Consider the following 15,514-nt stretch of genomic DNA (forward strand, 5'->3'; position numbering starts at 1 on the left):
TAAAAATCTACCTTTTTCAGCACTGAAGGACTGCTAGGGACCAGTGGTCCCTCTAATTTTTTCATCTCTGTGTGGAACAAGTTTTGTCCTGGGCGGCAGTATCCAGACAGTGTGTGTGCATTTGCATTCAGAATGGTGCCTTCCTGATTTAACCTGAGCAGGATCTAAAATTAACTGAATGGACATCAAAAAACTTGTGAGCGCACAAACATGGACACGCTTAGAGGGAATAGTGCTGGGGACCCCTGGAGCATGGCAGGGCACTTTGCTCTGCTTTTATTTGCATTCTGGGGCCATTTTTCTGCCAATTGCTTTTTTTAAAGAACAGAAAAACCACGCCATTTTTGGCCAATTTCCCCCCTTAGGTGGGAAACCCCCGCAATGCCATTGCACCATTTACTCGGTATTCACTGTTTCGGTATCCTCAGCACTAGATGGGCACAGAACCCCCACAAACACTGAGGTTTTTCTTTAATAAATAAATAACGGGAAGGACAGCTAATATTCAAATTGAAATGAATTTGCACTATACTGTTTTCTTTTGCAAACCCCCATGCCTTGACATGGAGATTGATCAAAATTAAGAGTTTAGAATTTTAGATTATTGTGATAGGGTTTACTTTGAAGAGCCTGTGATTCCTTTTGGCAGTATGTGACAGTGGAGGGGCTCAAATTTCAGTTTTGTCAATGATGTTCACATTTTTCAAACTTGTCGGCTTTTTTAGATATTTTGAATGCAAGTATTTTACATATGGGATACTTGGATTTAAAATAAAATTTACCCTGATAGTATTTGTGTGATAAAGTAATTCTCTTATTTTTGACCTGCCAATTCGAACAAGAGGACACGTTCTCTTCATTTACATGGGTGAACCTTACATGATAACATTCAACTCTTTTGAATGTGCCTTACATGGTGACATCTGCTATTTACCGAGGCTGTTCTCACAAGCAGCCAAGCCTGGACTTGGCTACCTGTGAAAACAGCCAGGATCCATGCGGATACCAGCAGTGCTGTGGCGCTAAAGCCAGTGCCGAAGCCCGGCTCTTAACCTGGCTCCTGGGATCGTATGTCAGTGTGAGCTACTTGCAGCTTGCACTGACACAGATGGGCGCCTAAAGCACCCGTTCCCAGGGGGAATCCTCCAGTACACTGCGCTCGGTGCAGTGTGGGATTTTTGGAGGCTGGAACAATTAGTCCTGACCTGGTCTCCGTTTACCTGCACTGCCAGGAGCAGCATGGATAGTCATCCGTGCTGCTTCCAGCAGAGCTGATTGTGTGGGTGAGTGGTTTGTGCACTGGACGGCTCAGATTGTGCACTGGACGGCTCAAAGGTAGATTGGACCCTGCCTTCCCGACCACCCGGTTGCGCACGCACAGTAGTGTGAGTAACCCCACCACGTTCCAAACAATATCTAAATTTTTTAGATAAATAAGCACCCTGTGATGAGAGTTTAGTTAAGCAAGGTTTTGAAAGCTGAGGTTGCCATGAACTGCACACTGCAAAACCTAGCTTTCTGAAACTATGATAGTACTGAACTCCATTACAGTTTGTACCCTTTCACACAATCTGCTTCTGCTGGATTCTTTTCACCTGATGGCTACAAAAGAATGAGATAGATCAGAGGTACATGGCACCATATTTTTAAGGAATCTAGTGTTTCATGTTCAGAAAACATTTGTTCGCAAGTCTTGATCTTATATGGTTCACTATTTCAAAGGTAGTATGTGTGTCAGTGATTCTATTAAAACCAACAAAAATACATTGCACTGCAGAGATATGTCCTTTCTCATACATAATTTCGACGAAAAAGGTCTACCTTGACTGCTAATCTTAGTGTTGTAGAGAACATAGTACAACACACCAACAATAAATGTGGTGTGATAAGAATCTTAATTTAGGTAAAATCTTCATACGTTGCAGTGAGTTATTTCAGTTTTAAATCTGCAGCAAATCAAATGTAGTTTCATAAAGAAAACAAACCCTCAGGGATATATGCTTAAATATTCGATAATGACACTCCTCAAAGCATGATTTCAAATCCTATTACTGCTGCAATGTCAGCTCCTTCAATAAGACTGAGAATAAGTTCTCATGTTATTTTGTTCTCATATTATTTGGTTTTGATAAACTTGTACTGAGAGGACGTCAGCATGTCTTTCACATGTTGAGGTGTGCGTGTGCTCTCTCTCTCTCTCTTTTACACACACACACACACACACACACACACACACACACACACACTTCCTTCAATTTGAAGATTTTTGAAGTTTGAGATACAGATGGAAATGCATGCACCTCCCCTCCCCTGCTCCCAGCTTTGAACATCATTTCGATGAGGTATATATGTGTGTGGCATGGGTGTTACACACTTCAGTGTAGAACCATTTTGCATGGACCTTCCCCCTTTAAAAAAAGGGGGGAGGGAGAAAAGAAATCCTGCATATTTACAGAGTTGCATGAGTCACATGATACTTTGCATGGATGATAAGACAGAATATTCAATCCCTCTTCCAAATGTTCCTAGTTCCCTTAGTCTTCTAATGAGTTTTTTCTGCTAGCCATTTGAACCTCATGGGGTTTTTCTAGCACAATTGCAAGATAAAGAGCTGTATCATATTCTAGGTCTACAAACGTAATAGCGTAGTTCCACAAGGAGAACTGTATAAATTGTGTCCCTAATCAAACTCCTCATGCAGAATAACTTATGTAAATTACACCTATTTGCCTATTTGAGTTTGCATAATTTATTCTGTTTCCCAGGCTTGGGATGTCATAGCAAAGTCTTGGGTTCACGTCTGCCCTGCCACGGCTACGGCAACTCCTTGTGCTGCCTATGCTACTTATCTGCTAAGGCAGGATGTGGAATGAGAAAGAGAAGCTGCAGTGGCTGTCTTGCTAAAGTTTGTTTACTTATTATATTTCTGTATCACCTGACATGTGCATCCCTAGTTAAAATGCATTATAAGAAAGGGATAAAATGATTAAAACAATTATGATATACAATCACAATTTAGTCGCAATGTAAAATTTCCCCCACTTGTCAGGAAAGCAATACGCTGGCTACACTGTCCTTGTTTCTCAGCTTGTCTTGACCTCTTGTCCTGCCTGCCCTGCACACCTCTGATTAATACAGCTGAAAACCTTGAATCAGTAGCCCGGTTCACACATTATGTTCAACATTCGTACTACAATGCACACAGGTATAGATCTGTACATAGGTACAATGATTCACATGTTATGTTGAACACAAGTACAGCAGTGCACTTCCTATCTGTGCCATGCATTTGAGGAGCCTGTACCCAGGTTCACTTTGAACATGAATACAGGTAGAGTCATTCATGCAAACACACGCAGGAGTGTACATACATCTTTACACTCATACAGCATAATGTCTGAATGAGGCTAGGATTTCATAAGTTTTTACTCCACAGTGGGAGTACTCTGTTTAGGGCATTCCATTTCAACTCCCATATAGGAAATCCTGCTGCTCCATTTTTAGTTCTGAGCACCCACCAGATCATACCACGTGTTTCCAAAGTTGTCTCTTCAACTATGAAGTATAGTACATAAAAACAGCCCTGCTGGATCAGGCTCAAGACCTATCTAGTCCAGCATCCTGTTTCACACAGTAGTCCATCAACTGCCTCTGGGAAGCCCACAGGCAAGAGCTGAGGGCATGCTCTCTGTCTCCTGCTGTTACTCCCTTGCAACTTGTATCTAGAGTAGGGGTGTGCATTTTGGAATTTTCTCGTTTTGATTTGTATCCAAATCAAAACACCCGTTTTGTTTTGTACCCAAATTTTCTGAATCCGACTCACCCGTTTTGTTGCCAAATTTTCAGAATCCGAATTCAAATCGATTTGGATTTTTAAAAAAGGGCTCCAGGGCAAAGGAGTGGGTGGTGGTGGTAGTGTCCAATGGGTGGAAGCTACCACCCAAATTTCAAAGGAATTGGGCAAAGAGCTAATTGTTTTGTGAGTTTTAAATTTACGCATCTTTAAGAATTCTCCCATAGGGAATAATGGGGATTCCAGCAAATGTATCGCTTCACATCGAGGGGAAAGGGGTGGCCCAGAGCAGAGTGTGGTGGGTCATAGTGCCCAATGGGGGCAAGGAAGCTTTCAGAATTATTTCAAAGGGCTGATCTTCTGGTGATTTGTTGAAGTCTATGTGTCTTTTAAGATTTCTCCCATAGGGAATAATGGAGGTTTCAGCAGCCTCATAATTCCACTTGGGGGGCACTGGGGTTGCCCAGAGCGAGTGGCTGTGTAGTGCACATAGGGTGCCAACCACCCCCATACCCACAAACCCGCTGGGTACTGGGTTTGTTGTTTCTGAGGAGTTCAGTATAGATTCTCTGGTAGCATATGAGATTTTCAGTGAAAAACAAGAATCCACTCTCATATGTAACCAAAGAATCTACACTCAAAACACCACAGAAACAACAGAACCCAGCACTCCATAGGTTAGCAACCCATGGAGGTGGTTGGCACCCTATGTGCACCACACTACCACTCACTCTGGGCCACCCCAGTGCCCCCCAAGTGGAGCTATGGGGCTGCTGAAACCTCCATTATTCCCTATGAGGGAAAAACTTAAAGACACGTAAATTTTAACAAATCACAAATAATCAGCCCTTTGCCCAATTCCTTTGGAATCTGGGTTGTGGCAGACTGGCAGGCACCCATTGGGGCACTACCACCCAACCCACTCTTCTGCCCCTGAATCCATTCCCAGGCTGACATGCAGTAGCCATAGCAGGCTGGGCTCAGGCTGGCAACAAGGCAGGCATAGGCAATGGCATTGCATCATGGCAACTTGAGGAATACAATGCTGAAAACTAGTTCTCTCCCCCCCCCCGCTCTCTCCAATGAGTCAGAAAGGCAAAATCGCGACTACTAAGTTGCTGAATGAATTGAAAACCCCTCTTTAAACTCCCTCCCGCCCTTGTCCCTTCTTCGACCCTTCCTCTGGCCAATATGGGGTGAGTAAAGAGTGGGAAGAAGCAAAAGAGCCAATGGGGAATAAGGAGGGAATTGTCAGCAGGTCAGCACATGCTTTAGGTCACCGATCGGAAGGCTGGAAGGGCGGGAAATTCAAAGAGATGTCAAACACAAAATGGAGACTGACTCAGAGATCACCACAAAATGGAGGTCCGAAACAAAAAAAAGTTTTGTAGCCAAAACGGGGACGTTTTGTTTTGTATACAAAACTTTGGATCTGGAAAAAGGGTGTTTTGTTTTGTCTACAAAATACCCCAAACAGGCTGTTTTGGATACAAAACGTTTTGTAACTGAAACATTTTGCACATCCTTAATCCAGAGGCATTGTTGCTTTGAGGCTAGAAGTGGCCCATAGACACTGGACTAATAGTCATTGATAGACCTGTCATTCATGAAACCCATTTTAAAGCCATGTACGCTGTTGGCTATATCACCACATCTTGTGGCAGGGAATTGCATAGCTTGATTATGCGTTTTGTGAAAAAGTACTTCCATTTGTCAGTCCTAAATTTCTTGGCGATCAGTTTCATGGGATGGCCTCTGGTTCTAGTGTTGTGAGAGAGGGAGAAAAATTTCTCTATCCACTTTCTCCACACCATGCATGATTTTCGAGACCTTTATCATGTCTCCCCTCAGTCGTCTTTTTTCTAAACTAAAAAGCCCCAGGTGTTGTAACCTTGCCTCATAAGGAAGGAGCTCTAGGCCCTGATCATCTTGGTTGCCCTCTTCTGCACCTTTTCCAGTTCTACAATGCCCTTCTTTAGATGTGGTGACCAGAATTGTATGCAGTACTCCAAGTGTGGCTGCTCCATAGTTTTGCATAAGCGCATTATAATATTAGCATTTTTATTTTAAATCTCCTTCCTAATGATTCCAAGCATGGAATTGGCCTTTTTCACAGCTGCCGCACATTGAGTCAACACTTTCAATGAGCTGTCCACCATGACCCCAAGATCCCTCTCCTGGTCAGTCACCAACAGCTCAGATCCCATCAGAGTATATGTGAAGTTGGGGTTTTTTTGCCCCAGTATGCATCACTTTACACTTGCTACTATTAGTAACAGAAGTTTGGATCTGTTAATTTAAAAAAAAATCCAAATGTGAGCATATCAGGAAGCCCAATACTATACCGTCAAGCAGAGTTTGTACTTGTGCAGTGATCTGCTAATTGGAATAGGCACACATCTTTACATATATTTAATAAATGAATGTATGTATTCTTCACCATCCCATCCACAGCTTCTTAAAAAATAAAAGTTATCTGCTTTCTTACCTTCTCGCCAACACCTCCAACTGAACCAACTGAACCTGGTGGGCCTTGAGGACCCTATGATGACGAGAACATGTCAGTTAGTTTATGTGTTATTTCTTTGAAAAAAATACCAAAGGTCATTAGAAAATTGGTGTTTCTTACATCAGCTCCATTTGGACCTTGAGGGCCTCTTGGGCCAGGGGGACCTGGTGGACCCTATATGAGACAACAATTAATAAATTAATTAGATTGACAACCATGAAAATCAGCACAAGACTCTTGCATGTACCACAATGTTTTTCAGGGCTACCTATGAGTTATCAATATGACAGAAAGAGTCAAAATTATTGTAAATTTTCAGTTACTGGGATTGCTTTTTGTCTATTTAGCTAGTGGTATTGAGATCACTTAGTCATCTAATCTCAAAAGGCAAAGAAATGTGAGGATCTTATGACTAGGCAGAAGAATGGAGAGTCATACAGGAGAAGGTGCTCCCTACTTTGTGAAATATTGCATTTGTCAAAAGTATAAAAGATTGAAACAAAATTACCATTGGACCAACATCACCGTTTTCACCTTTTTCACCTGGTGGGCCAGGTAGACCCTATAATAGGAAAGATGAATTTTTTAAAAATACAAATAATTGGACATTGAGAGATATTATAAATTACTGTGATAGGAAAGTTTCTAAATGCCAGTCTTCAAGTTAGGCTGAGGAGAAAAATATTAAAAAAACAAACATCTTTGCCATCAAATGTCTTGCTGGGCTCACATTGTCAGTCTATGTTTTGTCCACTCTGTACTTGGTGATCTTTTGTGATCACTGAAGTTTTTGTGATACAGGCTCATCACTGACACAGCACATAGCTGTGTGGAGTCTTTTGCACAGGCTCCTTTAACCAACCAGGTAGAAGACCATCAAGATGTTTTGATATAAGTTTGAGTTCCTCAGATATGTCCATCCTGACGTTTGTTTCCCTAATGACAAGTGGAACCCTGTATGGGTGGGACTTGTGTGTAGCTTAGCTTTATACAACCTAGTATCCATGAAAAAAATAAGGCTGGCTGTTGCTCAAACAAGAAAACATTTTTATTATACTGGCCTAGTCATGCCAGTATAGCTAAGATTAGGGATGTGCATGAATCAATTTTTGCAATATGATTCAAGGTCAAATTGAATCAGCCAGATTGAATTCAAACTCAAATCTGCAAAATCGAATCTGATCAGTTTCAATTCAAATTGGTTTAGATCAAATTCAGATTTGAAGTGATTCAACCCACTTTTAAAGGTCCAGGAGGCACCAAATTGGGGTGGTGGGTAGGTCTTCATGGGTGACACCTACCACCCAGATTTCAAGGCGTTGGGGCACTTGTTTGATTTTTTTGGTTTATTGGTTGGTTTATGATTTCTTTTTTTAAAGTTTTTACTAGTTTTGTGTATTTCTGCCATAGGGAATAATGGGGATTCAAAGCAGCCTTATCCCTTACCCTAACATGGATTCCCAGCTTTATTAAAAACAAAACAAAACAAAAACCTAAGCTCTAGCCCTTGAAGAAATGGAGTTGTGGAGCAAAATGTGAGGTCACTATTTTTGAAGTGTTTAGATTCTTTTTTTGGAGTCTAGTAACTTTTCCTCACAGTGAATCCTTATGAGGATTTATTACATATGTTCATTTCTTCTGTTCATTTTTACTGTCATTGGACAGGGCCAACTGTCAACTGCCATGTGCCAACTACCCTCTCCCCCACCTGCAAGGAGGTGGGGTACTCCATTTATTTTGTAGGTATTTTTGTAGTGTTTAGATTCTTTGGTGTCTAATAACCTTTCTTCATAATGAATCCCTATGAGGATTCATTACACACCAAAGTGTCTAAAAACCTCAAAAATTCCTAAGAAATAAACTGTGTACCCCACTGCCTTGCGGGTGGGGGTAGTTGGCACATGGCTGTTAACAGTTGGCACTGTCCAATGCAGTCAAAAAGAGCAGAAAAAATGAAGGTGTGTAATGAATCCTCATAGGAGTTCATTGTGGGGAAAAGTTATTAGACATTTAAGTTATTTAATTAAGACATTAAAGTTCCAATTTATTAGATACTAAAGAATCTAAACACTTCAAAAACAATGACCATACGTTTTGCTCCATAACTCCACTTCTACAAGGGCTAGAGCTACAAGGGCTAGTTGTTGTTGTTTTTAAAATTAAAACTGGGAATCCAGGGGAATTAATAAGCGCAACTTGAACCACAAATAAATTTGAATTGAATCTGGGGAGATTCAATTCAAACTCGAATTTTTCCAGGAGTGACTGGGCAGATTCATTTCAAGAATGAATCACTTGAAGATTCAACATTGAAATGATTTGCACATCTCTAATTAAGATGAGGATTGTTTTCCAACATTCCACCATTATAAGCCCTGAACTTTCTTTTGCTTATAAAATCAAATGTATCCACCCAACCCCTTTGCACATATCAACTAGGTAACAAGAGACACCACCCCTCAAAATCTGGTGCAAATACATTAAAAAATGTCTGAGATTCAGCAGTTCATGTTTTTAACTCCTAAGAAGAGGTTTCAAAGTGTTGGTGACCTTTTTTCACAAGAGATAATGTATATGTTATTTTTATTTTAAGATAGATACTTTATTTACAGCCAATGGCTAAAACAATTTTTATTTTAATATTTTTTAGCATCCCCCCCCCAACAATTTCAGGTCCATACTGGACTGGTGCCTTTTGTTGGTTTGAAAAACATTAATCTACTGATTTTTGAGTAATTTTTTTAAAAATCCCCATAATAACAGGGAAAAATAACTCAGGCACAGTTATCTAAGAACATAACTGACTGTCCACTGGGAATTCTGAAGCCAAAGTTGGGAGGGGCAACTCCTGGCAATTTCTAGCAGCAGGCAGAAGTTCATCATGGGCATCTCTAGGAAGTGATTGGGGAAGCTGCTCCTATTAAATGTCTGCCTGGATGCATCCCTCCTCAGACCAATGTCCAACTGAAAGACCAAGGCAAAGTGTGGGTGCATGGAGCTTCATTTGTGAAGCCATCATATACCAGACTGTACAAAGTTTTGCAGCTTATAAGGTGCAGAAATTAAGGTGGGCACCCTAACTTGCAATTTCCATTCTTTTTATCGCGTGAATGAAAATGTAAAGCATCTTAACTCTCATCTTAAACTGAAGGTTTTTGGATTACTGAATTAAGTCTGTAGCCCTGAGAACAGCCTTTATGTGAAGGTGCTGAAGGTTGTAGCTCCCTTTCTTCTTTGGAGAAAGAAAAGGAGGCAGCCAGTTAAACACAACCAAAATACTTTGTGCTCCTGAATGCTCTTTGCATGATGTTCTGTCACCTAATATGTACAAATGAGGCAACCTTCACTTTTCTTATTGTCTATTTTATCCCCTGATTACCTGGAACTGTAATAGACTGTGCTGCATTTAAACAAGTGGCTATAATGGATAGTAATATGCATACTGAAATATATCCATTGATTGCAGCAGATGCAGAATGGAAGAGTCAATGCATTCTTGTCTCATTACCAGTTTCTAAATAGGATATAATGGCAGGTGTTTTCAATTATTTAGAGATGCACTAAATGTGTGTTTATCACTGCATGCATAGCACTAACTCCTAGTCTTCGTATGCTTTGATGCGCTTTCTTCATTCAGAACTCCAGCTTACTTGAACACTCAATCATTTGAAAGAAACTGGCTATGTCCTTTGCTGAATGCACAATTTATTATGTGGCTTTATTCTAATGGTCCTGAAATGTTTGCTAGAGCCTTGTAATAGAGCCTTAAGAAGGGACTTTTCTCAAGGTGAAATTCAAGAAATATACTGTAACTAGCTGACCCTGAACAGAGCATCTTTGTGGTCATGAACTGAGCCTGTGGCATCCACCCCCCCCCACTCTCTTGCTTGCTCTCGCTGCCCCCTACAACTCTCTCGCTCTCGCCCCCGCAACTCTCTCGCTCGCTCTCACTGCCCCTGCAACTCTCTCGCTCACTCTCGCCGCCCATGCAACTCTCTCACTCGCTTTCCCCACGCCCCCCCTTTCTATCTATCTCTCTGTCCTCCATCTTTCTATCTCTGCCTTGCAGTCCTTGCGTCCCCCTGTCGCTGCCAGGGACTATCACCCGCTCGCCTGACAGCCTCCGAGCGTCCTGCTCCCTACTGCTTCACAGCGCAGCTCAGCCAACCGTCTGCCACCCACAGCTCCCAAAGCCAACTGTCCAGCTCCTGAAGCTGCCCCCAGCCTCCAAGCTCCCTGCTGCTTCATGGCACCCCCGAGCCAACTGTCAAACTGCTTTCCAGCCGCCTTGCAAAACTCCCTGCTGCTCTGGAACTCTCTCCCCCTCTGTCAACCAATCACCTCCTCTCCCTCTGTCAGCCAATCGCCTCCTTTCTGCCATATCCCCACACATGGCCCGTATTGGAGAATTAATAATATAGATAGATAAGACTCCTCAACACCTCAGACAGAGTCAGTGTAAGGTTGCAGGGACCCTGATGGATTTGTCCCCTACAATCATGTGCTGGGCCTGTATCCCCAGATGGCAGGTGGCAGCAGTGCAGTGTGCTTTGTAGTACTGGCCATGGCCATCTTTTAAAAACACACACAACAAAAACAACAATGCAATGTGACTGCACAATCCCTGAATGGACTGTGCCGCTGCCATGAAGTATTCTGAACTGCAGCTGTCATCAAGGTTCTCAACCAAGTCACGAACCCCAAGATTGGTCTGCAGGCCATCCAATGGTCTTCCTGGGTCCTGAGTGAGTGTCTGTCTTGGCTGACCCCTGATACTGCCCCTTATCTCAAAACATCAGCATGAGCAAAATATGAAGTCCTAAGTGCAGTATCCCTCTTGGCATGAATGTGTCCTTGTGTGTACAGAGGGACTACCAGAGAGGACAGTGGAGCCCTCTTCTGTCTCCATCCTCAAAAGGAAAATTCTGGAGTCTGGTAGTTCTGGATATATGGAGGCTGTTCTCACACGCAGGCAAAACTGAGCTAATGAAGCCAAGCCCGGTCTTACCTGTGCATGAGAACTGTCGGGATTGGGCCCAATCTCAGCGGCACCTTGGTGGCAAACCCTCCAAGCAAGCCATGCTCCTAAATAGAGTTAAGAGAGCAAGTGCTCGTTTGACCCAATTTTAAAGGATTTTCTGCCACCCAGCCCCTGGCCTGCATATGGGGAATCCCCATAATGCCCCACACACTTGTACAGGGCATTATGGGAGTTCCAGGAGGCAGGGAAATGCTCTCACCCCACAACACTCCATGCTGCCTGAGGAGGGAGCTGCCCAGACTCTTCACCAAGACTGACTGCAGGGGAGGTAAGCTTGTGAAGGCTTCCTCCTCTCACACCCTTTGAGCCCTTTGTCTGATTGTGAGAAAGGGCTCATGGTCCCTCAGTATAAGTAATAGCCTATACATACAAGGGGAGTGAAGCAGAAAAAAGGACCCAATTAGGACCTGTGGAGATCCCTTCATGTGCACACAGTTACATATGAAATGGGAGAGGATTGTGTTCTAGGTTTTAAAATAAAATGTTAAATGATCATTTGCAAAATTAGTTGTTCAGCGTATAGATTATTCTAAGCAGAGAATGTGTTGTACAATATATACAAGTTTATTGCTTTTGCAAGATAACAGGGGCGCCTTTTTCTTTTAAATAGACTGCAAATGTAATCTTAAGAAACCATCCAAAATGTAGAATCCTATTTTGTTTAAATTAGCCATTTAGGCTGAATTCCTGCAATCCATTAAACTCAATGGGATTTTGTCACTGACTTCAGTAGGAGCAGCACTGCACCCCTGGTGATCTCATTCTCTAGAAGCAGGTACATAAATGGCTATTTATGATGGATAGTCTCTGAAAGAAAATGTGATACCAATTTGTGCATTCAATAACCGATATGCTCAGATGCTGAAATCCTCCACTTTCATAAAATTGAAAAGATTGGGTTCCACAGTCACAATGATAATGTGTCAGTTACAGCTGACAGCAATTTCACATTGATAGTTTAAACCTGGGTGACGTACAGTCTGATCTGCTATCTAGTTAAAAGGATAACCTTGGATTTAAACAGATTAGAATCCCATTGAAGCCAATGATTCGGCAATGGACCTAAATGGTAGTACTTTGATTTAACTGAGTTGTGGAACTAACTGTTAGTAACTTATCTTTGGAAGAACTCAGACGTATCCACTTCATGATTTTCCCTGAAACAGTGATGTGGTATTTAAGCTATGAATGTATGTAGTGATACTAGCCATACTAGCCAAGCTGAAAAGGTGGGCTAGGCAGTGCTGTTACCAGTTGCAGGGGTGTAATGGCAGGTGAGAGGGCACGCCCTCTACTCTTGTCTGTGGCTTCCAGTGGCATCTGGTGGGCCACTGTGTGAAACAGGATGCTGGACTAGATGGGCCTTGGGCCTGATCCAGCAGGGCTGTTCTTATGTTCTTATGTCCCACCAGGATCAGGCCCAATCTCAGCGGTTCTCACACACAGCCTAACTCAGGTTAGGCTTCCCTAGGTTGGGTTAGGCTGCACGTGAGAATAACCTCATAGTTGTGCTTGCCAATAATTCTTCTTTTAATAATCAGTAATACCACCAATTGCTGGGAAAAGTCGGAAGAGAATAAGAGGACGACCAGCAGCAAGGTGGATGGACTCGATTACGACAGTAAGGAATGTAACACTGAGAGACCTTAAAGGCCAAGTTGAAGACGGATCATCCTGGAGAGAATCTATCTATGTGGTCGCTAAGAGTCGACACCGACTTGACGGCACTTAATCAATCAATCAATCAATCAATCAATCAATCAATCAATCAATCCCACCAATAATGATCAATTATCAATATTTTTTCTACACCACAAAGTGTATAAGACAAAACTTACCCAGACATTTATACTAATATAAAACTTTCATGGTTCATCCAAGAGCAAGGAAAAAACATGACACTTCCTGTCACTGTGACTCAGATAAAATTCCTCCACCTCCAAACCTAGGAAGACTCCAGCAAGCATAGATAGCTTTCAAACTATCAGGTGCATTCGTCTCAACAGTTAAGGTTTAAGACTAGTGGGCACAATTCATCTAATACGTAAGCACACTCTTAAGTCCTATTGATTTCAAGTCCCATTAATTCTCCCACTGAAATCAAATGGACTCAAAAGTGTTTTGAATATGTCAATGTGTTTAGGACTGGTATTTCAAGCCACACACCACAAAGCAAGTGCACTGAGATCATAAGGGTTAGGACAATTGCAGTCTAAATGTCTTGGATGAATAATTGCCTACAAATAACTCATTTGTAGGTGTGATTGTAGAAATGGTAAAGACCCCTGTGTTACGGATGCAAGTATATCATCAATTACAATTTGTTGTCATGACAGATACTAAGAACTTACCCAGCAGTTTGTTATTAAGATTTATTGCGCCATAAACTTGCCTTCAGCAATTTAACCATAAGCCTTCAATTATTTTAAAAGTTACATACAGGTTTGACTTTTGAATCTGTCAATGGTATCATTAATGACCATCTGAGAAGAGACATCCTTGAGGTTAAGTATGCTGGTATTTGCCAAATCACAATCTTCAAATACAATCTTGCAGGTAATTGCATTAAAATATTTTCACCCTTGAAACCAGTGGGAACTTTGCCCATTCTGCTTTGAGTGGAGCCAAGATTATCTCCTAACTTAAAGGCATTTGTATTTGCCTTGTATTTACAGAAGCTTCATTCATGTTTTCAGTCAATCAGCCATTTTCTCTAGTTACTCTGGCTACAGAGTTTGCAGTGTTTCTACAGAACCTCACTAAGAAAATCGCATTAGAAGTTTATTGAAGACCATATGATCAATTCCATGCTATAACATGTGTTCTAAAACATGGAGTAGAAGGAATTTCTGTTCCTCTCTAAATGGCGGTTGAAATTCCTTGTGGTGCTATGTCAATGGCAGTAGCTCTGTGGAAACACCAGCAGTGCTTCTTCCTTCTTCGGCAGCCTAGCAACAGCAGAGAGGTTGGGGGGAGTGATTTTCCCTGTTCTCTCCTCCCTACTAAAGGAAAACTCACTTGCGGGAATGCGCCATTGAGGGTCGCACAACAGAAGCTGTTCCAAGTGTAATTTTTCTTGGGTTCCACACTCTTCAGGAAGCTTGTCGTATTCTTTCTAGCACAAATTCATGAGCTGTCCATATGCAGAGCAGGATGCTTGTGCAATTCTAGCAGTGCCACCTACTGGCCAGCTCTTGCTTTCTGTGAAGAAGCACCATTTGCTAGAAAAGTAGTAGTCAGTTCTCCATGGAAATCAAGAGCTGGAAAGAACAACACACATCTCCTATTGTGTGGAAGCTGAGTAAAAATGCAGTTGGAACAGTGCAGATATGATGCTTCTTAATGTTGTCTGAAGAGCCACCTGTTAGAATCTGATATTTTATGCTACATACATACATATATGGCTTTCTTAAGCAATGCCCAATCCTGTTGGCTATAACATGCTGACATTCCCTGCAGTGCTACAACAATGGAAGAAGCCCCATGGTGATGCAAAAAGGTTGGAAACTAGCTGCACTCTTCCTTCTCCTTAATGTTGGCTGGAAAAGCCCAGGAAAGCAGCTAACCAGCCTCAGACATTCCATGATAAAAATTCTTCTCACAGACAACTAGGTTTTCACAAGGTGTCATAAGAGATACAAAGATGTATCTAGGCAACCGCTCTGAGCAGGGAGTTCCATAGGTTCTGCATAATTACAGAGAAAAACTGGAGTTTAAGGAACACCTTTAATATTCTTATTCTTCTTATAATTAAAAATATTTAAATACTGTTTTTCATCAACAACAAAACAGTTCTCAAAGCTGTCTGCAAAGCAAAAGGAATGGGGGGAAAAATGGTTCCCTGTCCCCAAGGGGCTTAAAGTCTAAAAAAGCACAAAGGTGATATCACTAAAAGCCACTGGGAGTGATGCTAATTTGGGCTGTATAGGAAAATTGCCTGCCCTGCTCTCACTTGAAAAGGTGCCTCTTTGCCTAGTTATCAGGGACTTATATTTAATAGAAAGCTGTATACTGTATTTACTTTTCCTGGTATCACTGGCATTACAAAATGAGCATTATAAACGGCATGAGGGCAATATCATTACATCCAACAAGCTGTGATTATATATTATATATTTTAAAAAGAATAAACTCCACCACAAACATTTTGCTTGTTACTATGAGAACCACA

At 41.8% G+C, this 15,514-nt stretch overlaps 1 protein-coding gene across 5 annotated transcripts in view; it reads right to left on the reverse strand.

The window, feature by feature from the left end:
* COL11A1 (collagen type XI alpha 1 chain) overlaps positions 1–15,514 on the reverse strand; it is a 382,842-nt gene that overhangs the window by 57,091 nt on the left and 310,237 nt on the right. For all 5 annotated transcript variants that reach the window (XR_008306906.1, XM_053249173.1, XM_053249172.1 and 2 more), the window contains 3 exons: positions 6,811–6,864; positions 6,423–6,476; positions 6,282–6,335 (listed from right to left, as the gene is read on the reverse strand). Coding sequence is in view for 4 of the 5 variants with exons in the window: in XM_053249173.1 (XP_053105148.1) it covers positions 6,282–6,335; positions 6,423–6,476; positions 6,811–6,864 (162 nt within the window). In the remaining variant the exon portion in view is untranslated. The remainder of the gene's footprint in view (positions 1–6,281; positions 6,336–6,422; positions 6,477–6,810; positions 6,865–15,514) is intronic.

The sequence above is a fragment of the Hemicordylus capensis genome, chromosome 4, assembly GCF_027244095.1.
Source record: "Hemicordylus capensis ecotype Gifberg chromosome 4, rHemCap1.1.pri, whole genome shotgun sequence".
NCBI classification, from domain to species: Eukaryota; Metazoa; Chordata; class Lepidosauria; order Squamata; family Cordylidae; genus Hemicordylus; species Hemicordylus capensis.